Source organism: Podarcis pityusensis (assembly GCF_964106645.2).
Source record: "Podarcis pityusensis genome assembly, chromosome: 1".
Classification (NCBI taxonomy): Eukaryota; Metazoa; Chordata; class Lepidosauria; order Squamata; family Lacertidae; genus Podarcis; species Podarcis pityusensis.
In genome coordinates this window covers 30,943,712-30,970,655 of record NC_138028.1, presented here as the reverse complement: position 1 = coordinate 30,970,655, position 26,944 = coordinate 30,943,712, and the positions used below count along the sequence as shown (strand labels likewise).

The 26,944-nt window shown below is 44.5% G+C and overlaps 1 protein-coding gene across 3 annotated transcripts in view; it reads left to right on the top strand.

Moving 5' to 3' along the window:
- The window catches only part of FLVCR2 (FLVCR choline and putative heme transporter 2), a 50,086-nt gene that overhangs the window by 8,509 nt on the left and 14,633 nt on the right, over window positions 1-26,944 (top strand). For all 3 annotated transcript variants that reach the window (XM_080978633.1, XM_080978631.1, XM_080978632.1), the window contains exons 2-9: window positions 9,569-9,710; window positions 10,240-10,380; window positions 15,089-15,156; window positions 15,854-15,957; window positions 22,251-22,361; window positions 23,036-23,141; window positions 23,447-23,558; window positions 24,392-24,447. In XM_080978633.1, coding sequence (XP_080834759.1) covers window positions 9,569-9,710; window positions 10,240-10,380; window positions 15,089-15,156; window positions 15,854-15,957; window positions 22,251-22,361; window positions 23,036-23,141; window positions 23,447-23,558; window positions 24,392-24,447 — 840 coding nt within the window. The remainder of the gene's footprint in view (window positions 1-9,568; window positions 9,711-10,239; window positions 10,381-15,088; window positions 15,157-15,853; window positions 15,958-22,250; window positions 22,362-23,035; window positions 23,142-23,446; window positions 23,559-24,391; window positions 24,448-26,944) is intronic.

The window sequence follows — 26,944 nt, the reverse complement described above, 5'->3', positions numbered from 1 at the left end:
ATAGTCTTGAGGGGGTGAGGTACCATCTGTGCTGCATCTTTTCTTTGATGTTATAACACGCCGTAAATTTCATATTTGTTCTCCAAAGCTCTTCCCATTCGGCCATCATTATTAGATGTCCAATGTCCTGTGCCCATCTAATCATTGTTGCCTTAACCTCCTCCTCCTTAACTTCCCATTCCAGGAGGAGTCAATATATTCTCGAAATTACCCTGATTTTATTATTTATTAATTGTGTTTCGAGTTTAGAGGGCTGATTATCAAATCCAATCTTTTTATCTTGTTTAAATATTTCGTATATTTGATGGGGCTTTGGTGTCAAATTAAACTAGATGTAATTTCTGCAAATGAAGTCATAAATGGTAATGGTGTTCGGCAGAAACTGCCTTTAAGTTCTTGCATATTTTATTTTATTATATTGTAATATTATTATATTATATTATATTATATTATATTAATAATGTCATTGAACTGATAAAAAATGTCCTGATACACGGGCTGGCAGGGTGGCCCTGGACATTTTGCCACTGTAGGCAAAATGCCCCATCACCTAACACCCCCCCATCCAGGCCCCCTCCCTACCCCCAGTGTTGTGCCCACACTGTTGCCGGCCTCGCCACCAGAATTGCACCCTTGTCTGCAGCTGCACCCTCACTGTCTCTACGATGCAGCGGCAGTGGTGAAGGTGCAGCAATAGCAGTGAGGGCAAGGATGTTGTGGCAGCAGCATGGGCAGTGAGCTGGCAGTGGCATAATGGCAAAGCACGGGTTGGATCTGCTGCCGAGGCAAATTGCTTCACCTCCTCGCCGGCTTTGAGAGTTGTATGCTGAGCCAAATAAAACTGCACTGGATAATTGCAATATGCTTTTCAGAACATTCACACATACATTTGTAGTGCCCTTAAATATGTCCCTCACATATTGTGACTACAAATGCCTGCTAGCCAGCTAGATTAACCCAACCTTGCTGCTTTAACTTTGCCCTGAATGTGAGCCCAGGAGGGCCAGAAGTCTGCATATGCAAGGCAAGTTTTATTTGAGTATTGAACTGAACTAGGATGTGCATTTGATTCTGGGAAAGGAGGGGGACTGAAATGAGCTGAGCGAGGGTTTGGCAATGGAATTTTCCCAGGAAATACCAGAAAACATTTCCAAAGAGAAAAATATAATATAGTATAATATAATAATATAATATAAATAAAGGTGGCCAAGGAACAGTAATGCCTAATCTTTGCACAGTGTTCTAAGTGCTTCATGAGCAATATTGAGTTGCGAATGTTACAACAATCCTGCAAGGCAAGTCAGTTTTATAGTCAAATATTCTATTTCCAGAGTGCAGGGTGGCCACATCAGCACCCATGTATGAGAGGAAAGTATCTATAGGCTCGTGAGACCCCTGAAATGCACAAAAATACAACAGATCTTAGTATTGGCATCCTCTTAGCATCAGGGGTACATTTCTTGATGTGCAGTATACAGTACTTTTCTGTGTATAAGACTAGATTTCTTAATTTAAAAATCATGTTCAAAATTGTGGGTTGTCTTATACACGGATACAACCTCCCCCCATTTTCTCAATTTGGAGTCCCCCCCAAAATAGGGGGCGTCTTATACACAGAAAAATATGGTAACATTGAAGCTGAGCTTCTCTTGGTGTGGATTTGAACAACTCCAAAGCAACCTGGGGAGCTTTGATCCTCTTTGCTTTCCCTTCTTACTCTTGAATCTGGACTCTTAGGTGAGAGCAAAAGGGAGATTTTAAAGGACAGCAAGGCCGAGGTACCACTGTAATTGCTTCTAAAGTCCAGGGGAGAAAGTGGAGTGTGTGTTTTACAGTGGTACCTCAGGTTAAGTACTTAATTTGTTCCGGAGGTCCGTTCTTAACCTGAAACTGTTCTTAACCTGAAGCACCAATTTAGCTAATGGGGCCTCCTGCTGCTGCTGCGCCGCCGGAGCCCGATTTCTGTTCTTATCCTGAAGCAAAGTTCTTAACTTGAAGCACTATTTCTGGGTTAGCGGAGTCTGTAACCTGAAGCGTATGTAACCTGAAGCGTATGTAACCTGAGGCACCACTGTATTCCAGCAGAGATGTGGCTCCTGAAGAAATGACTGGGTTTGTAAAACTAGATGCCAGCCTGAGGGGAAATTAAGCAACACTGAGACACAAATAGCCTGCATACCACTTTCTGCAGCGCATCTGTTGATGCTTAGCTTGGGCCTGACTGCAGTGCACTTATTTTTGGGATTGGTTGCATTTATGGCAATGGCACATCCAATCCCCACAACCTGCACGTACCAGGGACTTCCTCTCCTCTGCTCAAGGCTGCTGTCCATACATATGGCTGACAGTGGGAATTGTGGAATAAGCACCGTTCTATTAAGGCTTCATCAGATAGTTGCAACCTTTACCATTCTGTATGAGTTTTACATGGCTGAAATATCTCCCTAGTGAGGAGGAAATAGGGTGTAGCCATGTGTCTTCTGCCCTTGTGGGTCTTGTAGTAGCCAGCAAAACCGGTGTGATTATTTATTTTGCTATATCTTAGTGCTGCTTTTCAGAAAATTATTGTTTCCCAAAGAAGTTCACATTAAAAAGAGAGGGAGGGAGGGGCATTGCTACCGGGCTTACAAAGTCACAGCAGGGAAGGGGAGAGGGTGGAAGAAGTAGAGGAAGGAAATAAGTTATTTAAGGCCAGAACAAAGAGGTGAAGAATAAGCAGGCATTTCTCTCTAGCTGAGTTTAGGCCATTTTCTTTTTATTTATTTGCTTGTTGATGTTTCCTTATTGAATAGTCTTTTGGGGGCTCTTGTTCCTTGGTGGATGTAGAGCATCTTCCCATCTTGCTTCTGTGGTCCCAGTGCAGCTGGCATTTGGAGCATCCTTTCTGCAGGTTTCCTGCAGCTGCTCCTTCTCTGGCTGATGGATGGGACCCTCTTGGTCTCCCCTTGGCCATGATGCTATTCCTGGGAGGCTGGAGGAGCAGCTTCACAGCACCTCCCCCTTGCTGCCTTTCGCTGACCCTGGGCAACTAATTAAAAAAAATGTTTCTGCTATCCTTTGGTTGGGGGTTTGATTCTCAAGTTCACTTTGGCAAGTTTCTGTGTCTTGGCAAATTGTGGAGAACAACACTCCTTTTGAAATTTAGGTGACTGGTATTGCAAAATGTGTTTGTTTGATATTCCAACTACATTGCTCTGTTCCTACCTTGTTCTGGAGTGTCCCTTTGATCTGAGTGGTGCTTACTCATGTATGGTTTCCCCACACTTGGAAACCTGTTTGGCTCCTGAATCTCTCCTCCTAGACAGTAGCCATTAGAAATCAGACCCTGAGGCTGTACTTTTAGATCCACTTCCCTGTGAGCAAGCTTCATTGAACTCAGTGGGAATTTTCCATTTAAACATGGATAACATTGCACTGTTAAGGAAAAAGGGACTGTAGGATAAACATTACGCCAGTTTGACTTAAAGGGCACAGGTTGGACCTGCAACAATCCGCCCCTGCAACATGCATTATTGTTCCTGGTCCCAGTCAATCACCTTCTTCTCTTCCAGGTCTCTCCATTCCCTTCCTTCTCCCTCTTGGTTTTCCACCCTCCCCAACAGTTCACTTCATGCCCAGTGAACATGCTCAGCCATCACTGGGATGCTGTTGGGTCCTATCTCTTTTGTCCCCACCCCCTTTCTTGTATTTGTGCAAACTTCGGTGTTTCCCCAAGGTGGCTAATATTTCCTTTTTAGCATGTGGTTGGTGCGATTTTGATGACAGAAGTGATGGCACACTTGCTTGAGTGCTGGAAATAAAGGAAGATGCTGCTCAGTGACTTGAACCTCTGAGATGAGTTGTGACCAGGTCAGAAGTCCGTTTTGAAAGTGCCATGTCATTGGCTGCTTGGTCCAAAATGTGTTCGCATTTCCGGCTGTGCTTTCTTCTTTAGGAGTTAATATCTGCCTTTCTTTCTTACTCTGCAGAATTTTTTAGCTGATGACCATGCTCCCTGTGGTATTCTGCTTTCCCCCTGAATAGCTCCGTGTTTATGCATTTCTGCATGTGGTTATTTCAGATGTTCAGTCCATAAAGTACTGCCAAAGCTGTTTTTATTTTCTTTTTTTAAACGAAGTTCAAATGGCTTTTGTAAATGGAGTCCTTTGTGCTATATTAGAAAGCAATATACATTATTTGCGTGTGGTGAGGTTGAGTCAGTCTATTTGTGTTTTGTGCAAACCAGCCTGGAAAGGAGGGTGGAGGATTGTGGTACTTGGAGGGTGTTTGTCCATCAGTGGTTTTGCTGGTACCACTGGTCTCATACTTCTTCCACGAAGGCAGTTCTTACATGGGAAAGGATCACGTGCCCACTTCCATGTTTATTAGAGGAAATGCATCCACTTAAACACACATGTATTTTTGGTTGGGGTTACCCTCTATCTATGCTGTGGTCCCCTGAAAATCACTCCCAACATCCCAACTCCAATGCCTATAATTAAATAAAGGGGGGGTCACAGTTATCTTACACTGGGTGTCTGGGGAAATAAAACAAATGAAAGTATAAGATGTATTTGTGTTTGAGTAGAGCTGAAGCATGACTGGAGAAAATAGGGCAAAGTGCAGTGGGGTGTCAAGTAAGGCTATATGCACCACTTCAAAAGAGAGGTGATGTCTCTTGCCTTTGCATTCATTTCCTTCCAAAAATCCTGAAAGGCCTGGTAGAGCTCATTCATTCTTTTTGTCACTGATAGACATTTCAGGCTCATTTTAATTGCGGACAAAAAGTTTTCTGGGAAAGCCTTCTAGGAGGTGCAATCATAAGGATTGCCAGGATGTGTGAGTCTTTGGCTGCTTTGAGAAGTAATGCTCAAACCTTTTCATTTTGCTTTTGTCTGTAATAAAAAAAGAAGTGAAAAAGCAAGATTGACTTTAATGTATTTTTAGGGGGCTTCTTTCTGCTTTTTTACTCTTCGTTTAACAGTGTTCACAAAACACTGGGTGGTAGACAACTGAGTTTTACTTAGAGTAGACCTGTTGAAATTAATGGACCTAAGTTAACCTTATTAATTTCAATGGATGCACTCTGAGTACAGGTGGCGCTGTGGTCTAAACCACTGAGCCTAGGCTTGCCGACTGGAAGGTTGGCGATTTGAATTCCCGCGATGGGGTGAGCTCCCATTGCTCGGTCCCTGCTCCTGCCAACCTAGCAGTTTGAAAGCACTTCCCTGCAGGAAGGTAAATGTCGTTTCTGTGCGCTGCTCTGGTTTCACCAGAAGTGGCTTAGTCATGCTGGCCACATGACCCGGAAAAACTGCAGACAAACGTTGGCTCCCTCGGCCAGTAGAGCGAGATGAGCGCTGCAACCCCAGAGTTGTTCGTGACTGGACTTAACTGTCAGCGGTCCTTTACCTTTTCCTTTTACTCTGAGTAATGCTATGTTGACTGCTGCCCGATGTATCCAAATTGAAAGTTGTTCTTAGAGCCTGTTGTGGTTTTCCTGCCAACGGAAGGAACTATATTGGCAACTGTCTCCGAACCACATACGAAGTGCAGGATTGCCCGTCATGATAGTGAAGAAATTTGACCAAATTTCTTTTATCCTAACCACCAGCTGAACATGCAAAAACAGAAGAAATGACAAGAGGAATATTTAAATTTTAGGTTTGCTCTGATCTGCTATTGCATGCTGGACTGTGGGAGGAAGTAGCTGGAATCAGTTTTAGGATTTGCTATAGTTGTAGATCAGGGATGGGGGACCTCCAAATATTCCATGGACTCCAACTCCCAGCCAGTGTGGCCAGTGGCCTTATTTCATTTTCAAGTAAAGACTCAGATCTGTATGTTTTCCTCACAGCTATACAGAAATTAAGCTGGTTGTCTTCTTTTGGGGTCCTTGGGAATTTGTTGTTGTTTAGTCGTTTAGTCGTGTCCGACTCTTCGTGACCCCATGGACCAGACCACGCCAGGCACTTCTGTCTTCCACTGCCTCCCGCAGTTTGGTCAAACTCATACTGGTAGCTTTGAGAACACTGTCCAACCATCTCATCCTCTGTCGTCCCCTTCTCCTTGTGCCCTCCATCTTTCCCAACATCAGGGTCTTTTTCCAGGGAGTCTTCTCTTCTCATGAGGTGGCCAAAGTATTGGAGCCTCAGCGTCACGATCTGTCCTTCCAGTGAGCACTCAGGGCTGATTTCCTTAAGAATGGATAGGTTTGATCTTCTTGCAGTCCATGGGACTCTCAAGAGTCTCGTCCAGCACCATACTTCAAAAGCATCAATTCTTCGGCGATCAGCCTTCTTTATGGTCCAGCTCTCACTTCCATACATCACTACTGGGAAAACCATAGCTTTAACTATATGGACCTTTGCTGGCAAGGTGATGTCTCTGCTTTTTAAGATGCTGTCTAGGTTTGCCATCGCCTTTCTCCCAAGAAGCAGGCGTCTTTTAATTTCGTGACTGCTGTCACCATCTGCAGTGATCATGGAGCCCAAGAAAGTAAAACCTCTTACTGCCTCCATTTCTTCCCCTTCTATTTGCCAGGAGGTGATGGGACCAGTGGCCATGATCTTCGTTTTTTTGATGTTGAGCTTCAGACCATATTTTGCACTCTCCTCTTTCACCCTCAATAAAAGATTCCTTGGGAATTGGTGGGGCCTAATTTCTGAGAGAGGACTTGAACAGAGTGACCTGAATAGAAATGGCAACTTTGAGTTGTGGTCTAAAACATGGCGCAATAGTTTATGATGCCACTGAGTCATCAAATAGTCTACTCTGTCCTTGGGCAAGGCACTTACCTTTGAGTTTGTTTGTTTCCAGTCCACAAAGTGGATGCACTTACCTATTTGCAGGGCCCTTTTCCAGGATGAACGTGATAAGCAGTTTGAAGTGCTTCTCACAATGAAAGTGCTATGGGCAAAATTCTTGGAAATCTCTTCTTAATTGCACTGAAGTGGGATATGTTGTGCATTACATTATAGCAGGGATGTCCAACTCCCAAGGGACTGCAATCTGTTCCCGGTATAAAAAACTGGCAGTGATCTACCCATTGTCATTGGAGGGAAGGGCCAAAGTTGTGGAGCTTTTTTTAGGGCCCAACATTACATTCAGTGATCACTTTCTTTCATCCCGCGATCTACCTGATAGACATCACTGCATTATAGCTTTCAGTTGTGGCTCTGTCATTCATATAAATGATCTGAGTTTCAGGAATCTCTGCCCACATTTGTCTCACTATGATAATAGCTCCAAAGTAGCCCAGGTGTGGAATGATAAGAGGGACTTTCAGGGCGATGCCTGGCAAATGAAGATCTCCCGCAAACATTGTGGGAGTTAATGATTTGTAAGTTTAGATGGTATTATTGGTTTCACAATTGAAAACAAGTTAATATATTGAAAGGTCAAACATGACACAGTCCATAATTTGAATTTCTTCACCATAACATGTGGAACTATTTAGTTTTCACAATTTATTTTGTAACGCATTTGTCATATATCTTTGTAATAACAATTATATATTTCAGTTTTCCTAAGTTCTGCTCCTGTTTCACAGTTATTGTGAAATAGCTGGTAATACCAACAAAACAGAAGCAATGTATTCTGGTTCTGTGTTTAAACTGCAGTCCTCAGAGTTGGTTGTGACAGAGCAGGGCACATTAACCTAAATATGCAAGTCAAGTCTTCCATGTAGAAAAGCAAAGCTTTGATTCCACCTTCATACAAGATAAGTGAGACACAGCCATGCAGCCTGCATAACAGTCACAAATGCTGAAAGTCTGGCCTGAGAGCCCACCATCGTCTGTAAAAGAGAGAATAAGTTTTTCCAGTTCACTTAGTCTATTTAGAGTAGACTTCTTGTGAAGGAATGCCCAGTTAGACAAAAAGGTGGGACCTGCCACAAAATACTACATTGTCTTTTTCTCTCACAATAGGAATGTTTATAAGAAGAGAAGAGTCTGCTAAATTAGGTCAGTGGCCCATCTAGGCCACAATCCTGTTCTCTTAGCGGTAAATCAAATGTTTAGGGGAAATGCAAAGGCAGCACCTGAATGCAACAGCACTGCCTCCTTGCAATTCCCAGCAACTGTTCAGCCAATCTGCTACAACCTCCCCCAACAGACCAGCCATCCCCACACCAAATTCCCAGTTTCTGTTTCCCAACATGAGTACTGTATGCTTAATCCTTATTGGACAGGCTCCCCCTCACACCTAAGTTGGCCGATACCTCTCTTTGGTTTCTCAGCACCCCTGTTTTAGATCAGTTTCCGTTGGCACTCACCACCTGAGTTTGCTCTTAAAGGGAGTGATGTACTGTATTAACTAAGCCCATTCCCCCTGTGTCTCAGATAGGAGAACTGACATGCTGGGATGTCACAGCATGTACAATATTAGGTTCATCCCTATTTGTTAGCTACAGGGTTGATATGAAGTACCCATCCTTATCGACTCGTATGAATATCTTTAAAAAGGATACCTAGTTTTGGATTTCCTCTTTGAAAAGGCTTTGCATTTTAAAATTTAGGAAACAATTTAACCCTGTTGTGTATTTAGGGTGGCGATGTAATTATATATAGGGCTGAGGCACAAAGTGCTAGGACACCTTAACCCAAAGCTCAGTGCAAGAACATTGCATGCTAGTGCAATGAGCCCTGGTTGAAAGTCCTTTGCTGTGTAAAATTGTGAGAGTTCACAGGAGGCAGCCTAAAAAACTTTCTGACAATGGGGAGCTCATCTGGGCTTAAACCTCACAACCTTTAGAAAACACTTTTTTATTCTTTCAAGCCTTCAGTAAGAATATGTAGCTTTTGCTTAAGATGTCAAAAGGTTTTCGCTTGTGCATCTTACTCACGTTGATGTTCTATAATTTCATCATTGTTATGGGTGTTATGGTCCTCTGTACACTGTTTGGGGTTTTGCTCAGTTGAATAGGTATGTTCACACACAAATTGGTATTAACTGATGTCAATTTGAGAGTAAACATAAGAGGAACCCTCCTGGATTCAGCCAAAGGCTCGTCTAGTCCAGCATCCTGTTTTCATAGTGGCTGACCAAATGACTATGTAAAGTCTGTTAGGATATGAGCGCAATAACATTCTTCTTACTTGCGATTCCTAACAATTTGTAGTCGAAGGCACACTGCTTCAGTCCTAAGGACTGTATTTTACTAGTGCCTGGCTTCAAATGAGTGTTGGGTGGGCTTAACACTGGTCTTAAGAATGTCTAGCCAAGTGTATCCAAATGCTTGGATATTTGTGCATACTCCGCCAGCTTAAACTGTGGAATTTGGCTTTAGCTAGTGAACCTAGCATAAGCAGAATTGATAGCTGTAGAGTTCTGAGCCTTTATAGGATTTGTTAATCATAAAATGGTAGAATTGGAAGGACAAGGGTCCTCTAGTCCAACCCAATGCATAATGTTGCTCCTGTCAGGATAAGCGGCGGTCCTGCAATGATGACTTCTTATGGCTTTTGGTAAAATATGAGATGAAGTAGATTTAAAACAACCTCCTCCGTAGACCGTAGATAAGTTTACTGGACTAGATAAGTGTGAGAGATGACAAACGCCATCTGATGATGTTTTCTGTGTTTAGCTTGGCATTGCAGTGGGTTTCCTCCTGCCTCCAGTTCTGGTTCCCGATGTGGAAGAGGAGGAGAAGCTGGCCTATCATATTAGCACCATGTTTTTTATGACTGCAGCTGTGGCAACAGCACTCTTCATCTTAGTAGCTTTCGGTAAGTAGATTTAAGTGGGATACAGTTTAAGGCTGATTTATAAATCACGTTTGGACACTCTGTGAACTCTGGAAATCGTGAACTTCTCTTTTTGACACCTGCTTCCTGTAAATATGTACTGTCTGGAAATAGTAAATCCATATGACAAACCTCTAGGTGAGAATGATGACTAAAGTTTGCACCAGATAGGTTTATTCTTTTCTGAAATCGGCTTCTCATCAGCTAATCACGAGGGCTTGCAAAGTGCCATACACATGCCATGCAAGCGGCGGTGATCAGTTGATTGCGGAAGCTTCCATGGCTTCATCGCCATCTGATCACTCATAAGGGCCAAAGGAGATCATGTGACATCCGGTGATTGACAGGCTGAGGCCCCACCCATCTGTCAAAATCAGCCCACGGGATGAGGGAAACAAGTTCTCAGCCCCTGCTCTGCAAGGTTCTTTGCCAATGCCCCTCTGTTTCTTCTGCAGAGTCGGGCACAGCATCCAATCCATTTCTAACTTCTGGTTCTGTGCTCTTTCCATAGTGTTCAAGGAAAAGCCTGCACATCCTCCGAGCCGGGCCCAAGCCTTGATCCACACAGCATCACCTGAGGAATATTCCTATCTGCAATCTATTGTCCGTCTGTTTCGCAATGTCAACTTTGTGCTTCTAATAGTCAGTTATGGTAAGGTTCCTTTCCTGCTGATAAGAAGCAGCCAACATGACAGTTTCTCTGTCATTCATTCGTTTTCTTTAATTCTTAGGCTGCCTTTGTGCCATACAGTACTCAAGGCAGCAAGCTTAAGTATAAAACAGCAACTCCTTTTGTAATAAGCCATCCTTTTAAAAAAACAACAACGCAGAAAACGTTCCAAATTGAGTTAAAGATAAAATAAAATTAAAATTAATTCTGCTTTTAGAAAGACACATACCAAAGCATCCAATTTCCTTTAAGACAGTCTGCACCTAATATTTGTGTGAGGAAAGAGGACAGTCAGAACCACATCCCATGATCAGTTGTGATTTGTGTTCCCCTTTCTGTTAGCCCCACCTATGTAAAAGGTTGTAACTTTTTATTAAGAAGAAAGCTTCCTTGTACTTAGTCTTGACAGAAGACTCTTGCTGCTGTCAGCACCATCATCAAAATGTTTAGAGGCACTCCTCTGATTTCTTCATGTGTCAGTATTGAAGACACAATGAACATTTCTCTTCCACCCCACTTTATTCCACTGTTTTAAATGCTAAACTCCATAATAAACAGTTAGCTAACTTTGATAAATAACAACAACTCTGAGCATATGCAATTTCATATTTTTAACTCAATCAGTCAGTTGAATATGAAGGTTGAAACTGGAAACTCTATTTGCCAACACTGTACAGAGGGATAGCTTTAAAACAAGTACCGTATTTTTCGCTCTATAAGATGCACCAGACCACAAGATGCACCTAGATTTTGTAGAAGGAAAACAAGAAAAAAAATATTCTGAATCTCAGAAGCCAGAACAGCAAGAGGGATTGCTGCGCAGCGAAAGCAGCAATCCCTCTTACTGTTCTGGCTTCTGGGATAGCTGCGCAGCCTGCATTCGCTCCATAAGATGCACACACATTTCCCCATACTTTTTAAGAGGGAAAAAGTGAGTCTTAGAGAGCAAAAAATACGGTATTTTTCTTCCTAATTTTGCAAACACACACACCAAAAAACCTTTAACAAGACAGCAACTCAGAGAAAATAAAAAGGAAGGGAAAGTTTTTGAATGTAATATGAAGAAACCTCCTTTGAGGAAGTATCTATAAACAGGGAGGAGTTGTAAAGTTCTGTGGAAATGTGTGGGCAGGGTTCAGCTGAGGAGTCCTGTCAGCAGAAGCCCTAAGCAAAGACTTCCACTTGCACAGTAGGCCTGTCCCGCCCTCCTCCTGCACACACACACCCTGCCCCAAAATTGACTCAGGAGTTGGGTGGGAGTACCCCCGGGGACAGCATGTGGCAGGAGAAGAGGGGGAATTATTCTGTCCAACAAGCTGAAATGCTTGCCCAGACAGAATCAAAGCCTCATAATTCCTTCCAATGTCTTCTGCTCAACAGAAGTCTTAGTTATGGGCCCTAGCACAGCGAGAGTGATTTGATGGTTGTGTTCAGTTCTCTCTCCACAGTAACAGAAAAGATTGATATGTCTCCTGTTCTCTATGGGTTCTCTCCAGCTCTAGACAACAACCACCTTATTTGTTTATTTGAGGGATCAGGGTATGCAGTGTTGTAAAGACAGATCTCTCACTGCTCTGAGAGTTCTGGCTCCAGTTCTGCTATGTAGCCAAAGGAGTGATTGGGTGGTTTGGCTTCCTGGCTGAAAGAGATGGAGCAATTTTTGGGGTGTCTTTTTTTCCTTCCTCCTGTGCACAGTTCAGAAGATGTCTTGAGTGGGAATACAGTTTGCAGGGTGTTCCTGCTTCTCCCTAATCCCTCCAGAACCAGTACTGTACTGCAGAGTTTTTTGCATTCAGGCATCTCTGCTGCTCTGAGCATCACAATTAGTTGCTAGAGACAGTCCTACTATTGTTCCGCATTTGAATTCTTTTGAGGAAATAGAGACGCACGACTTTCAGACAGAAAGTCTTCTCTCTCTTTTTTGTTCGTGTCATTCAGTGGAACGGAATTCAGAAGAAAGAGGCAGGGATCAGTTACGGATTAAAGTAATTCCCCCCCCAAAAAAGGATGGAAATGGATCTTCCTGAGAGCATTTCTCACATTTAGGCCATTTAGTTATTATTAGTATTAAATTTGTTGGTTGCTTTATCTTGCCCAGGGCAGCCCAAAGCAATGTGTAGCCAGTTATTATGTACTAGTTACAGGTAGCTAGCCATGTTGGTCTGCCGTAGTCAAAGCAAAATAAAATAAATATAAAAAAATATAAAAATTCCTTCCAGTAGCACCTTAGAGACCAACTATAAGTTAGTTATTGGTATGAGCTTTCGTGTGCATGGTTTCTGAAGAAGTGTGCATGCACACGAAAGCTCATACCAATAACTAAATTGGTCTCTAAGGTGCTACTGGAAAGAATTTTTTTATTTTATTTATTTTATTTTGTTTCAGTTATTATGTGTTGTGATTTGTGTATTCAGTTTATATCCTGCCCTTCCTCCCAGAGTATCCCAGGGTTTTTCCAGTCTATAGTTTTGAAAACTATTCATTTTAACCTCTTTCCCAGCCTCCTTTCACAGATAAGCAGGTTGAAAACATCCAAAACAACCAAATATTTCATATATCTTGGACTATATAGAGGCAGCTTGTCACTTATCTCCCTCCCTCCAGATAATCATTCCACAGCTGCACTGCTGTGGCTACATTGGACTTAAATGTTGCTAGGTGTGTGTGGGAATTGTGGGGGTGAATCTTGCTTTGGATTAAACTGTGACAGGGAGCAGGTAGGTGTAGCAGTAACATGCCTGGAACAGGGATAGTCAACTCTCAGTTCGGGGGCTTCATCTGGCCTCCACAAGCAATTTTTTCTACCCTTTCCCAAGACTCTGCCAATGGTTCAAACTCTAATAAGGTTCAAACAAACAAACAAACAAACAAACAGCACTAGGGGAGAAAGGGAGATGACAGAACTTTCTCTAATGAGCAGTTAGCCAGGCATTCATTTTCTCATACAAATTAATAGGACATTCCTTTTGGCTTCCAAATTTATCATGAAGCTTTTCAGTGAAGTCACACATTGGTTTGGGGGTGTGTGTGTGTGTGTGTGTGTGTGTGTGTGTGGTTGGTTTTTTTACAGCAATGACAGCTGTAACAAGTAGGGCTCTGCATGCTTCTCTATAAGGTCACACTAAAATCTTGTGATGCTATGGTCTTGTGACAAGAGAAAGGATGCGGTTTTATTTGTACAAATGACATGAAATGAATTCCAGAGTCCTTTGCAAGTTCCTGACTTCTACCAGTTCCCCCACCCTCCACCCCACCAAGACTGCGTTATCGGCCTTAAGCATATCCTTCAGTGCATCCCATTTCTCTGTCAAAACAGTGTAGCACAAAGGGCAAGGTGTGCTGCTGCCTACGTTCAGGGTCAGATGGGCCCCTGGAATGTGTGCTGTCAGCATCTTGCCTGTCTTATCACTTCCTTGGTGGCTGGCTTGCTGATTGTTTGAAGAGTGTGCCGGAGTGATTGCAATCGACCTTCCTCCTGAAGAAGACAGGAGTATTCAAAGTTCACTGTCATGTCTCTCGACTGGGAGTTCTTGACTTCCTTCTATGTGGTTTATCCCCCTTTTGTAAATAACAGGCTTTCCATTCTGCGTCCTGTATGGCCATGTTAAATATTCTGCAGTGTGTTGTTTTTGCCACAGCACTGCTGGCAGAATTTGGATTCATTGTAAGTGTGGTCAAACTAGCAGTCCATCCTACTGAGATGATTATGATGATGATGATGATGATGATTGATAGTACCGTCCACACTGAGCAGAAGGGCAGTGAACTGTTACTGATCTCTTGGACCTGATCGTACAAAAGCAGGTCCTAACTTTAAAGAAAAGGACCGATAGCGATGAAAGGTTTAGAAATCACTGCTGTGTCTGCGGCAATTAATTCTACTGTGGGCAGAGGCCAATGATGAATCTGTGCACTTTGTGCATTTCGTTATTGTTCTGACAAGTCCCCTTTAGGAATCCAAACTGCTGCCTTGTGCTTTGGGGATGTTGAAACAGCTCATTTGTCTCCTTCCCATTAAACAGGGAAACTGAAACGCAGCGAAAGGCTCCGCTAGAGACATTGATGGAGCTGTGAAGAAACACCACGCTATTTTAGAAGTATGAATGGTGACAGCAGCAGCGGCTGGGTTTGTGGGGAGAGCTGGGCTGCAATAAAAGTGTACATCAAAGGCTGTGCCCAGTTATTCAGATGGTCTCCTCTAGAAAATTGTGAAAGAGGAGTTGCAGACTGCATCCCTGTGTACTGCATCCCTCTCACCTGTGCTCTGGGTTTTTCAATATCTCTACCCCCCCTCCGGCTCCTACCTGGCTAATGAGAAAACAGCTTTGATGTGACTGAATGATGCTTGTTCCAAAGTAATGTCCTCTTCTAGTCATTGTCCTGTCTGTGTGCCTGCATTTCAGTACTGTATTTCTTAAATTCCCCCCTGTCCCAATAAATAAACTCAAGTGTACAATTGCAGGAAGAGGAAAGGGTGTTGTGTGTGTTCAGGAAATACCTGAAGATTAGTATCAAGTTTGTGAAGACAACAAAGCTGGTCTGTGTGTGTTCATCCAGACTTTAACAAGGGTTCAAACCCCGATTTAGCTCTGACCTCACTGGATTTTGTGGTTGAGACCTGGCTGTGCTGCTGTGTGTCTCGTAATCCAGGGCACGCTATGAATTTGCTGTCTTGTTATCTACCTTCCAGGCTTAAACACAGGCTGCTTCTATGCTCTCTCGACCCTACTCACCCGCATGGTGATCAGCCACTATAAGGTAAGTGACATTCTGTTCAGCTGTCATGGCTTCCCCTTCAGGACACTGGCTCTTGCTGCATAATAGATGCCTGCGATCCTCTGTTCTGGGGGAGCCTTAGAATGAGAACACGAGGCTGAAAATCATTTCTGAGCCTCTTAATTCCATGTATGTGAGTGCTCAGTCGTTTTCTGATGCTCAAGGGGAAAAGGAAGAGAGGCATTCGAAAAATCAAGGCAGATTTCATGCATGCGTATTCCAAGCAGAATGTCATTTTAAGCCTTGTGCGTGGGAAAAACACTCCTAATTTTGTGTACGCGTGTGGATCAGGAATATAATACCACCTCCCAACAGTGTCTTCAAAGCCTAGTAGTGCTGATAAAGCCTCCAGATTCTCCCTAGTCCATGTCCACTTTTGCCGCCGGCCTCTTTAATCATTGGCATGCTGCCCTTGGGAAATTGTGCATGTGAGTATGTGGTCCTCAGGCTGGAGCAGGTTCTCATTCCATTGCCTGAAGGAAGAGTCTCACCTAGTGAGCCTCACTGCTGGAGTGGAGCCCTGAACAGGGTCTCTCTGGTCCTAGCCTAACCCCTGGGTGCTGCGTACCACATCGGTTTTCAGTGCTCTTGGTTCCACCCCGAGGTCTCCTGTTGTCCCTCCAGCTGTTTGCATGATTGAAAGCAAACTGCTCTGTGCATTTGTGTGTTGCTGATGCAGGATGAGCAGCTGAACGCTGGTCGAATTGGCCTCACCATTATCGTGGCTGGCATGGTTGGAGCTTTGATCACTGGCCTCTGGTTGGACAGAACCAAAACATACAAGTAAGTCCTTTATACCACTCCTATTCAGTGGGTAAGTATAGGGGGAAACTCTGCAGGAGCTGCTTCCTGCTTTGGAAGAGCTTTGGAGCTATTTGGCTGAAATCCTTGGCACATGCGCCTGTGACGTCTACTATTTGCAGTGTGAGGCTGTGCTTGTCCTAGCTAAATGAACTGTGCATTGGAGAGACTAACAGAAAGTATAGCATTTTGTTTATTTTTTAAAAGGTTGGTGGGAGGAGGCGGCGGGGATCACAGTTTGGGGTAAAGGCTTGCCAAGAGGGCCAAGAGCATTTTTATATATTGTAGAAGTAAAGGTAAAGGGGTTGCGGCGCTCATCTCGCTTTATTGGCCGAGGGAGCCGGCGTACAGCTTCCGGGTCATGTGGCCAGCAGGACTAAGCTGCTTCAGGCGAACCAGAGCAGCGCACGGGAACGCTGTTTACCTTCCCACCGGAGCGGTACCTATTTATCTACTTGCACTTTGACGTGCTTTCGAACTGCTAGGTTGGCAGGAGCAGGGACCGAGCAACGGGAGCTCAGCCTGTTGCGGGGATTCGAACCGCTGACCTTCTGATCAGCAAGTCCTAGGCTCTGTGGTTTAACCCACAGCACCACCCATGTTCCTCATATTGTAGAAAGGCTGGTTTAAATGTGTAGCATCCCTAAGATATTGCATTGATTTACTTCCTAAGATATGTCTGTAACTTTCTGAATGTGTTTCTAGGGAAAGAGAGGTGGGTAGCTAGAGTAAAGGGGAATTGAGATGCACCACAATATTCCTCTTAGGTCCAGACTAGATGTTCTCTTGGCAGATGTGTGCTGACACAAGGAATGATTGCTGGGCAGGAGGTAGGGATGCTGAACTCCCCCCCCCCCCCCCGGCCACTGATTCTCCCCTGCAAATGTATTTAGTTATATAAGAATGTGTTTCCTGCTTTTCTGGTGCCTTCACACCACTCAAGGCAGCTCACAGCAATTAAAGCCAACCACTAATATAATAAAAACTGAAGCGATACAAGTTTTTATCTGATAAAACAAATGCCTTACCTCAGCATGAAGATTTTCTGTGATAAGGCAATGAAAGTGAGTGAGAGTGCCCACATACAAAGTATTGTGAGGAAAACCAAGAGCAAAGACAGATCTCAAAGCACTCTTCAGAATGCAGGAGAGGTTAATACAGTGGTACCTCGGGTTAAGTACCGTACTTAATTCATTCCGGAGGTCTGTTCTTAACCTGAAACTGTTCTTAACCTGAAGCACCACTTTAGCTAATGGGGCCTCCCACTGCTGCTGCGCCGCCGGAGCACTATTTCTGTTCTCATCCTGAAGCAAAGTTCTTAACCTGAGGTACTATTTCTGGGTTGGCGGAGTCTGTAACCTGAAGCGTCTGTAACCCGAGGTACCACTGTAATGGACTGGAATTGAAAAGTTGAGTGGTGAAGAGCTAGGAAGTAGGAATTTTGCAGAAGGCTGCGGGTTGTCAGGGTGTCTTCTGTTTTGCAAAGCTAGAGCTATTGAAAGTTTGGGACCTAGGGAGAAAAACTTTTCATTTTCTGCCACTGTGATGTGTTCAAACAGTCCTTAAATATCTGGGTTTCATAAATTGCTTAAGTGTTTCTAAAGGTATTTTTTTTAAAAAAACAAAACACCAATGTGCAGCACAGAGGTTGTCACTGTCCATCTAGCTGCACATACTATAATTCAGTGACCCTGTATAAGGATACTTCCTATATCCTCACAAGTGTTGTGACACTGGTGGTGTGACTCAATCCAGGCCTGCTCCAGGCATGTGGCCTTGCTGATTTATACTTCCCAGAAGGCAGCTGTGCCACTGCATGGAAATCTCCGTCAAATGGCTTTCTGTCTTAAAGAGCAGCCCCTAACGGCTAGTTTTTAGCACTGCTTAACATCATGCTTTCTATAGAGGCTCTATACGTAGTTAAGCTGGGATGACAGAAGGAACAAGTGAAGAAGATAAGTGTGTGGAGGAGGAAGGAGGCATTATTATCTTGGCAAATAATAGACTTTCAGGGGAAGGATAAACCCTTCTCCCCTGCAGATACCTCCCTCGCCCTCACTTTAGCACAGTGAGGTGAACATTTGGTTTATGTTTCCCTCAGTATCAATCAATCAATTTATTGTATGTAGCCAAAGGCCTTCACAATGAACAACAAAGGGATTCCTCTAAAATCGCACAACATAACCAGTAACATCTACAGCATAAAAGTCTGCTCCATGAAAATCAACAGCATAAAGTATGATGCATTAACATAACTGGACTGGAGCTTCTTAGCTGCCAAAGTAAATATGGCTCCCAGATGTGTAATTTGTAGATATTTATTGACTAAGGGTTCAAATATCACTTCCTGGGGGGATCGGCCTGCTTCCCACATAACATGTAGGACTACCCTGAAACAGAGGTGAGTAAAATGAATTCTTTTGGGTGAATTTAGCTGCTAGGGAGTGATGTGTTTCTGCTCATCTGATTTAACAAGGATCCTGCAAAGCCTCTTGCCGTTTTTACCACTTATGGATAAGAATTAATCCATGCACACACAAGCAAAAATGCTATAAATCCCCTAAAGTACAGGAAGAGGTTTTTAAAATTATTATTATCATTTGAGAAGGAAGCTTTTGAGAAGTTGCACGACCAATTAGACCATGCTAGTAAGGGCTTCTGTGACACTCTCTTTGGGCTGAAACCAAACAGCAGGGTGTTATTTTTTCCTTTTCTCTTAGCTTGACAGGGGCGATGTAAGGCAACTGTTGCTGATCTGCCCTTTATATAACTGGGAAAGGTAACCATCCCTCCTGCCAAGCCATTCTCTGGAATGCAGGGTACTTACAGAGAGTGCTTTTTCAGAGTGAAGCAAGATGGATAAAATTTTACTGTATCCTGGTTATCCCTGATATAACAGCTTGGCAGTTTCTTGTCGTTCTGTGCATGTTTGCTCTGAAAATAGCAGGCTGTCCTCCCATTAAGCCTTAAGGGTAGATCTCTGACCCAACGCAGAACTGTAATCACTGAACTTATATATACCTCCTACCACTGTGAACAGTAACTCTGTACTTTAGCAGCCCTGCTGAGTTATTGCACTTCCACAGTTGACTAGAAGTAGAATGCAAATCGTGACTGCTCTTAATCTCACTCCCTTTAATAGCAAACTCAACTGCAGAGTGCTAACTAGGTTTGGATGACTCAGTCTCAGCCTCTCTTGTCCTCTTCCCATATTAAAGTAAATCCCTCCCTGTTCCCTAGCAGATTTTTTAAAGGCGAAATCCAGGGAGATCCTAAAAATCTGTGTGTAGAATGTCTCTCACCATCCCTGCTCCACCCAAGGAATACTTAGCAAGCGTACTGAAGCCCTGCTCTCACTCCTGTTCTTACTTTAATACTGTAAAGTAGCTTGGATCAGCTTCAAAGCTCTGCCATTCCAGATAAATATGCTTCAAAAATGATGCAGGAAGTGATTGTATGTTGTTTCCTGTGTAGTAGCATGTACAAAAGGCCATGGTACAGACAATAAGATGGCTGTACAATTGCACGGTGTCCATCATCATGAACAATATATTTACCCAGAAGGAAGTTCCATTCAGTTCAGTGGACTTACTTCTAAGGAAGTTTAATTAGGGTTAGAGCTTTCAGTTAGTAAAGGTCCCCCGGGTCTTGCTAGTTCAAAAAATGACCAATTAAATGGCCAGTAGTTGGGAGAAGCAGGGAGACCTTTCTTGGTTGATTGAAGGCTTCCATCCTGACAGGTTACGTGGGCGAGTGTCCCAAAGCAAGAGGCCATTACTAACCCCCCTTCTCTCTTGCAAATGTATAGCCAGCAGCCCGGGGCTGTGTTGCCCACCTCTGTCCAGCTGAGATGTCAATTACAATGAGGGAGAGGGTGAGGAGCATGAATCAGACTTCACAAATGCACCACCAGGAATACTAGATTGGCTCCACCAGTGCGCTTGCACCATGCCAACCTTGCTGCCACTGTGCTCCTCCCCATCCCAGGATAATGCAGCAACACATCAGCCAGAGGTCAGGGGAGAGGTACAGCCCCGCCATGCTGTTCGCTGCTGGGAACAGAAAGCTTGTTACCTTTTTAAGGTAAAGGTAAAGGGACCCCTGACCATTAGGTCCAGTCGTGGCCAACTCTGGGGTTGCAGTGCTCATCTTGCTTTATTGGCCAAGGGAGCCGGCGTACAGCTTCTGGGTCATGTGGCCAGCATGACTAAGCCGCTTCTGGCGAACCAGAGCAGCGCACGGAAACACCATTTACCTTCCCGCCAGAGCGGTACCTATTTATCTACTTGCACTTTGACATGCTTTCGAACTGCTAGGTTGGCAGGAGCAGGGCCCGAACAATGGGAGCTCACCCCGTCATGGGGATTTGAACCGCCGACCTCCTGATCTGCAAGTCCTAGGCTCAGTGGTTTAACTCACAGCACCATCCCCGTCCTTTTTATTCAACCGCAATATCTCACAATACCACATGTGAGCGTTTGTCTGGACTCTGCCAAGCTATAGGTCGGAAGTTGGTGACCTTAGGGACCTCAGCCAGTTCATGTTGAGAGCAGCTACAGAAGCCTCTTCCAAGCAGTAGAGGATGCTCCTTGACCTTTAGAAAATCTTCCAGGTCAGGCTTTCTCACTGGTCCCTGAGCAATGGGAAGTCTTGCTCTTTTACACAAGAGGTAGAGCAGGACTTGACAACTTTTGAATTACAGATGTAAGAAATGGGGGGGGGGGTAGGACATATTGGCGGGGCCCTACTTCTGGCAGAGGAGAAGGACAAGGAGGGCAAGAGGAGTGATGGCGGCGGCAGCAGTGCTCCTCCTATGAGAACCAGGCAGCCACCATTTTGTTGTCCCTACAGTAACATAGCACTGCAGTGGGGGTTTTCAGGGAATTCAGGGAAGCTGGTGCAGGCTCATGCATGAGGCTCTTTTCCCTGTCTCTCTGACTGAGGTAGATAGCTTAACAATGCAGTAAGATGCAGTGCAAAGTTCAGGGGACTGTTGCAGGACCCACATTCTACCTCTGCTCTTGCATAAAAATAGCTGCCATCTCCTTCAGAGCGGCTGTAGATTAATTTCCTAGGCAAATGCAGTAGGGAGTGATTTCCGTGTGCTTTTTATATCCTCAAGTTGTCCTTTGATTTTCCTGCTTTCCTGACTGCGCTCTCTACTTTAATCCCTGCATACTAGTGAAAGCTTCTTAAGAAATAAGCCGAGTGTCAGCTTCACTAACTGGCCTTGTTAATTTTTCCAGTTTCCTATACCTATTGGTTCTTACCAGCATCTGTGTAGGGTACCCTGTGTTTAATTTAATTACAGAAATTAAAAATGACATTCTAGATATACCACTATGAGGCCCACAGTCTCTTTCTAGGGCCAGCTCAATACATTTTTCTGCCTGAGGTGAAGGAGAGGATGGCGTATCTCCTCCATTCCATGTACAGACACAAAATGCTCCAGTGCTTGAATTTTACTTCAGCCCTAGTGATGAGACACCCTCCTCCGCTGAAACTGAGCGCAGCGAGGTAGCCTAGGAGGTGTGAGGCAGGTTGTGCACACCACATAGATCTGTGTTCCAACAACTTGGTGCTATTACCTGACACCTGAGGTGGCCACTCCACTCTGCCTAATTAGGTGGGACTGGCCTGCCACTTTCTATAGCTAAGAACTTAAGAACAACCTGCTGGATCAGGCTATTTGCCCATCGAGTCCCATAGTTTAACGACATGCTGCGTGAATTAAGTACAGTTGTACCTTGGTTGTTTAACGGAATCAGATCGACTTCCAAAGCGTTCGACTTCCAAATCACGGCTTCTGATTGGCTGCAAGAAGCTCCTGCAGCCAATCGGAAACTGTGGAAGCCCCATTGGACGTTCGGCTTCCAAAAGAATGTTCAAAAACCAGAACAGTCACTTCTGGGTTTTGATCGTTCGGGAGCCAAAATGTTGAAGCTCCAGGGTGTTCGACAACCAAGGGACGACTGTACTTTATTTTAGCCATCCTGAATCTTTCAACACTAAGCTTCCTTGGATGTCCACGAGTTCTAGGTCTGATTGCATGACCTCCTTTGGCCTGTTGCTATCAGGAGACAGTAGGTTGAGGAGCCCTCAACTTTCTTGCATGCAAAGATTAATATTGTCAGGCTGTCGGATTAATTTGATTTTTTATTGGGGTTCCCCCCCACAATAGAACTTGTTAAAATGTAATGAAATCCGAATTTGAAAACATTGAATACAGTGTAAGAGCAGTAGCTTAATTCTGATTGTGGTTTTGTTTGTTACAGGCAGACAACTCTGTTGGTTTACATCATGTCATTTGTGGGCATGGTGGTTTTCACGTTTACTCTGGACCTAGGCCATATCTGGGTGGTCTTTGTGACAGCAGGTGTGCTGGGGTAAGTTTGCTTCTCCTCTCACACCCAGGGTGAATTTTCTCTTCTTCGAAGGAGTTTTCCTCTGAAGGCATTTGGCGGCTGCCTCTGACATGGAGATGAAGACGCCTCTTCTTTCTCTCTCCAGTGGAGTGAAGAGTAAGAAAGTGCCACAAACAATGGATACCCAGGCAAAGTGAGAACTCTGGGATATGCATAGCAGCCATCATATCCTTTCATGTCTCTGCTGACCATGAACAGCTTGCATTGCAGAGCATGGTCAAATGAAATGCTATGGGCAACAGCTGCTGGTGGGGTGGGGTGCTGTTGTTGACTTGGCTTCCCAATGTGGAGGTTGCTGACAGTAAACCAAGAGGGAGAGTGGCAAGGCATCTGGGAGGTTGGTGCAGTGCAGGTGCTGCCGCACGGCCAGACACTTCTGCTGCTGTGTCTGCACTGCACTGACTTCCCTGCAGCCTCACTCCCTCCCCTCTTGGTTACCAGCAGTAACTAACAGGAAGCAAGGTAAGCTATGCCATCCTGCTCTGCACCACCAGCTGCTCCTGGCCATGGGGAAGCAAATAGGGTTATGCCTTGGAGACTGAAGTGGGGCTTGGAGAAGCACCCTCACTTTGAAACTGCATGGCCCAAACGTTGCAGCTGCTGATGCTTTCCTTCCTGCCAATCTTTCCTGGCAGTTTCTTCATGACTGGGTACCTACCACTGGGCTTTGAATTTGCGGCAGAACTGACATACCCAGAATCGGAAGGGACGTCATCGGGCCTCCTTAATGTAGCTGCACAGGTGAGTGCGTGCACCGAAAATATAGCAGGTAAACAGACTCACTTCTTAGCTTGGCTTTGCTGTTGCGCAGGAATTCTGTTGATGAATCCAGCTCTTCAAGGTGGTATCATAGAACTGTAGAGTTGGAAGAGACCCTGAACACTTTCCAATACAGGAATCTCAATACATGGTCTCCCATCCAGTTTGAAACCATACTGGACCCTGCTTAGCTTTGCCAGTGTGCTAGGCGTAGTGGTGTGGCCAGACTACGCTGCAGTAGCTTTCTTCAGTTTCTTCTTTGTAACTCTTTTTTGATCTTGTTTCAGATATTTGGAATAATTTTCACCATTAGCCAAGCACAGATCTTTGAACATTTTGGAACTCAAGCAGGAAACCTCTTCCTCTGCAGCTTCCTGTTTGTCGGCACTGTTATAACTGGTAACTACACTATCCAATCATTGTCAAACCTTTTTCAGGTCCTGCTTCTTACAACTCTTGTATTGCTACCCCAGCTTAAAGTACTGAGGTTTAGGGTAGGGCTGTAATGTTGAATCACTTTGATTGGTTATTTTTAACCTAGGGATGGCAAATCTGTCAAATTTGGTTCTTCCAGTTATTTTCTCTTTCAATCTTAAACTCAGTTCTCCACATTTCTGCAGCATTTCGTTATTATTATTATTTTTTAATCCTCATAATTCATAAGCGTCTTAAAAAATAGAGGATGGTTTCTTAGCCAAAAGGCTGAGATGCCTTTGAGTGAGAATTTCTCCTAAGAAACACGTTTTTTTGTATGCAGTTTTGACTCATGTACACAATTTTGCAAATAAAATAGCTGTGTTTCAGTTTGCATGTACGTTCAGGAAGTGAGCATTAGGTACCTTTCTCATTAAAATAAAAAGAAAATCCTCTTTCTCCAATAGCCCAGTTGTTTTGTGTCCTTCCATGCTGCTGTTTTAATAATTGAATTAATATCCTGTTGTATTTTATTGTGTTATTGTGCTTTTAATCTGGAAGCTGCCTTGGGGACCTGTTTGGGTGGCTAAGAAGTGGAGTAGATTTAAGAAGTGGACTAGATGTTCTAAGATTTAAAAATAATTTATTTTCCACCATGGAGAGGACAGACCTTGTTCTCTACTTCAGTTGTGCTTTCTGAGTGGTAAGCCATGTTCTTCATGTTGCCCTGCCTTGAGCTCCATTGCTCTGTGAAGAGCTGCTTATGGTCAACACACAGTGACTTCCTGACTCTGTTTTCTCTTCCTCCAATGCCCCAGCTTTCATCAAAGCAGATCTCCGGAGACAGCAGGCCAACCTGCGCGATGAACAGACTGTGAGTAAATCATATATTTATGCTGGTAGCTTATGGCCAACCGTCCCCACCTGTGAGTCTCCTTTGCTATTATCGTGATGAATAACTGTGCCAGCTTGAAGGGAGTATTGATGCTGCCTCAGCTGTGCCAGGTTTGGGTTGTTAACAGTTGAATGCTGTTGGATTCTCCTCCAGGAGAAAGTGTGGCATGTGCCTGGGACCAGCTGCGAGTACTGAGAGAGACATGCTGGCAATCAGAGAGATGTTTGAGGGCATACATCTGGTGCACTAGCCAGACCAGTGTTAGGCTCTTTGTAACCTTAAGTAAATGCAAATACAGCTGCTTAAAGAAAGGTGAAAGATCATGGGTAATATCCAGGGGTGATGTCCTACTCGCACAATAGACTTCACTTGTGCACACTGAAACTACTCTCCTACCTGCCCACTATGTTCCCCCAAAATGTGCCCCGGAGTGTTCCCCAAACCCAGTGAGTGTTGACAGACCCTCCAGAGCAGATTGGGAGGGATGATGGAGGCTCCAGCAGGGAGCTGCTCTGGCTGATCTTAGATTCATTTAGGACTAGGGAACCAGATGTTGCTGGACTGCAACTCCCAGCATCCCTGATAATTGTTTCTGAGAACATAATAAGAGCCCTGCAGGGACTAGATGGGCTTATGCAATCCATGGGACAGTCTGCAACAAGATAGAGGGTGGGTGTGATGGTGCTCACAGTGTAAAGGTGTCACTGGGCACACTGTCCGATGGGTGGGCGATCTTGCCTTTCAGCTGAGGAATGGGCTACTGATCCCTTCCATCTCTAAGATACTGTGCCTGTAAGTTGACCCTTGTGCACAGGAACCAGATGGGCATTTCTGCTTTCCATAAGCTTTTCCTCCAAAGTTCTCCTTGCTACTTTTGTTGTCTGTATTCTGACTATTTGATTTTTGTATCTGGCATATATCTTTGGCAAAGTTTTGTAGCAGACGCACAGTAGTACAGATGACTCTCAACTTACCCTGGGGTTACATTCTGGGCATAGTGAGTAAAGCCAAGAACACACATAGTCAAAACACATCAGGATCAAAGGCAGGTGGGATTGCCAAAGTTTTTCCCCTCCTTTCTGCCCTCTTTTTATTTATTTTTTTGCCAGGTGTGTAAAACACAAGTTAAATGCACGGAAGTTGCAAGTTACCTGTACCCAATACTTCAAAACAAACATATTTAGTAAAACCTGGGTCATCAATATATTTTAACTCTTCATCAGAAGACAGTTCTTGAAAAGGCAAACAAAACTAACAAATTTCAAATACCAGTAACTCCCTAATGCTTAAGCTTCCCATACTCGATACAGTTATGTGATTCTTCTGTGTAAAGCCAAATACTGAAAGACTTAGAGCACAGGTACCCTGTCAGATAGAGCACAGGTACCCTGTCAGCTACATAAACTATCTGACAGGGTACGTGTGCTCTAAGACAGTTGCATGGCGGGCAAGAATTCAGCAACTGAACCTTTTCCTGGGATACAGGATAGGAAAGACTTGCCTGTTATGAAGTTCTTAAAAGGGACAGACTCTCTACCAGGAAAAAAAAAAGGCAATTCTAACTCTGAATCGGGTCGTGCTGAATTGGGTAAATGAAGGGTTCTCTTCTGCAATATATAATGAAGATTCTGGTCTTGGATTCTGATTTATGGAGTTACAAATAGGACTAAGCCAAAAGAGAGGAGTTTCCTTTAATTCACATTGTTATCCTGATTTTTGTTTTTCTTTGGGGGCGGGGAGGGTCTCTCAAAAATGTGTCATCACTGTCTTACCAGGAGAAGGAGCGACTGCAACAGTAGCGGGGGGAAATTTACCATATTTTTCGCCCTATAGGATGCACTTTTCCCCTCCAAAAATGAAGGGGAGATGTGTGTGCGTCCTATGGGGCGAATGCAGGCTTCAGGAAGCTATCCGCAAGCCTTGGGAGCCCGGCGCAACTTCCCGCAGGCTCCCAGGGCTTGCAGATGGCAGCCTGTGGGCTTTTCAGGGAGGTGGGGGAATTCCCCCACCTCCCAGAAAAGCCAGGAGAAGCCCTGCGCTCTTTAAAGGGGTTGCACGGCTTCTGCAGGGTTTTGCGAGAGGTGAGGGAATCCCCCCACCTCCCAGAAAAGCCAGGAGAAGCCGTGCAGCCCTTTTAAAGAGCGCACGGCTTCTGCCGGTTTTGCGGGAGGTGGGGGAATTCTGGCTTGGGAACAGCCTTGCTAGCCTCTGCAGGAGAGCGGGGTGAAGGTACCCCTCTGCCCTGGAGAGGCTTTGCGCGCAGCTGTCCCCATGCTAGAAGAGTGAGAGGGAGCCCTCCATCTCGCTGTTCTGGCTTGGGAACAGCCTTCCTTTGCGCGCAGCCATCCCCAAGCTAGAAGAGCGAGACAGAGCCCTCCGTCTTGCTGTTCTGGCTTGGGAACAGCCTTGCTAGCCGCTGCAGGAGAGCGGGGTGAACGCACCCCGCTGCCCTGGAGAGGCTTTGCGCGCAGCCATC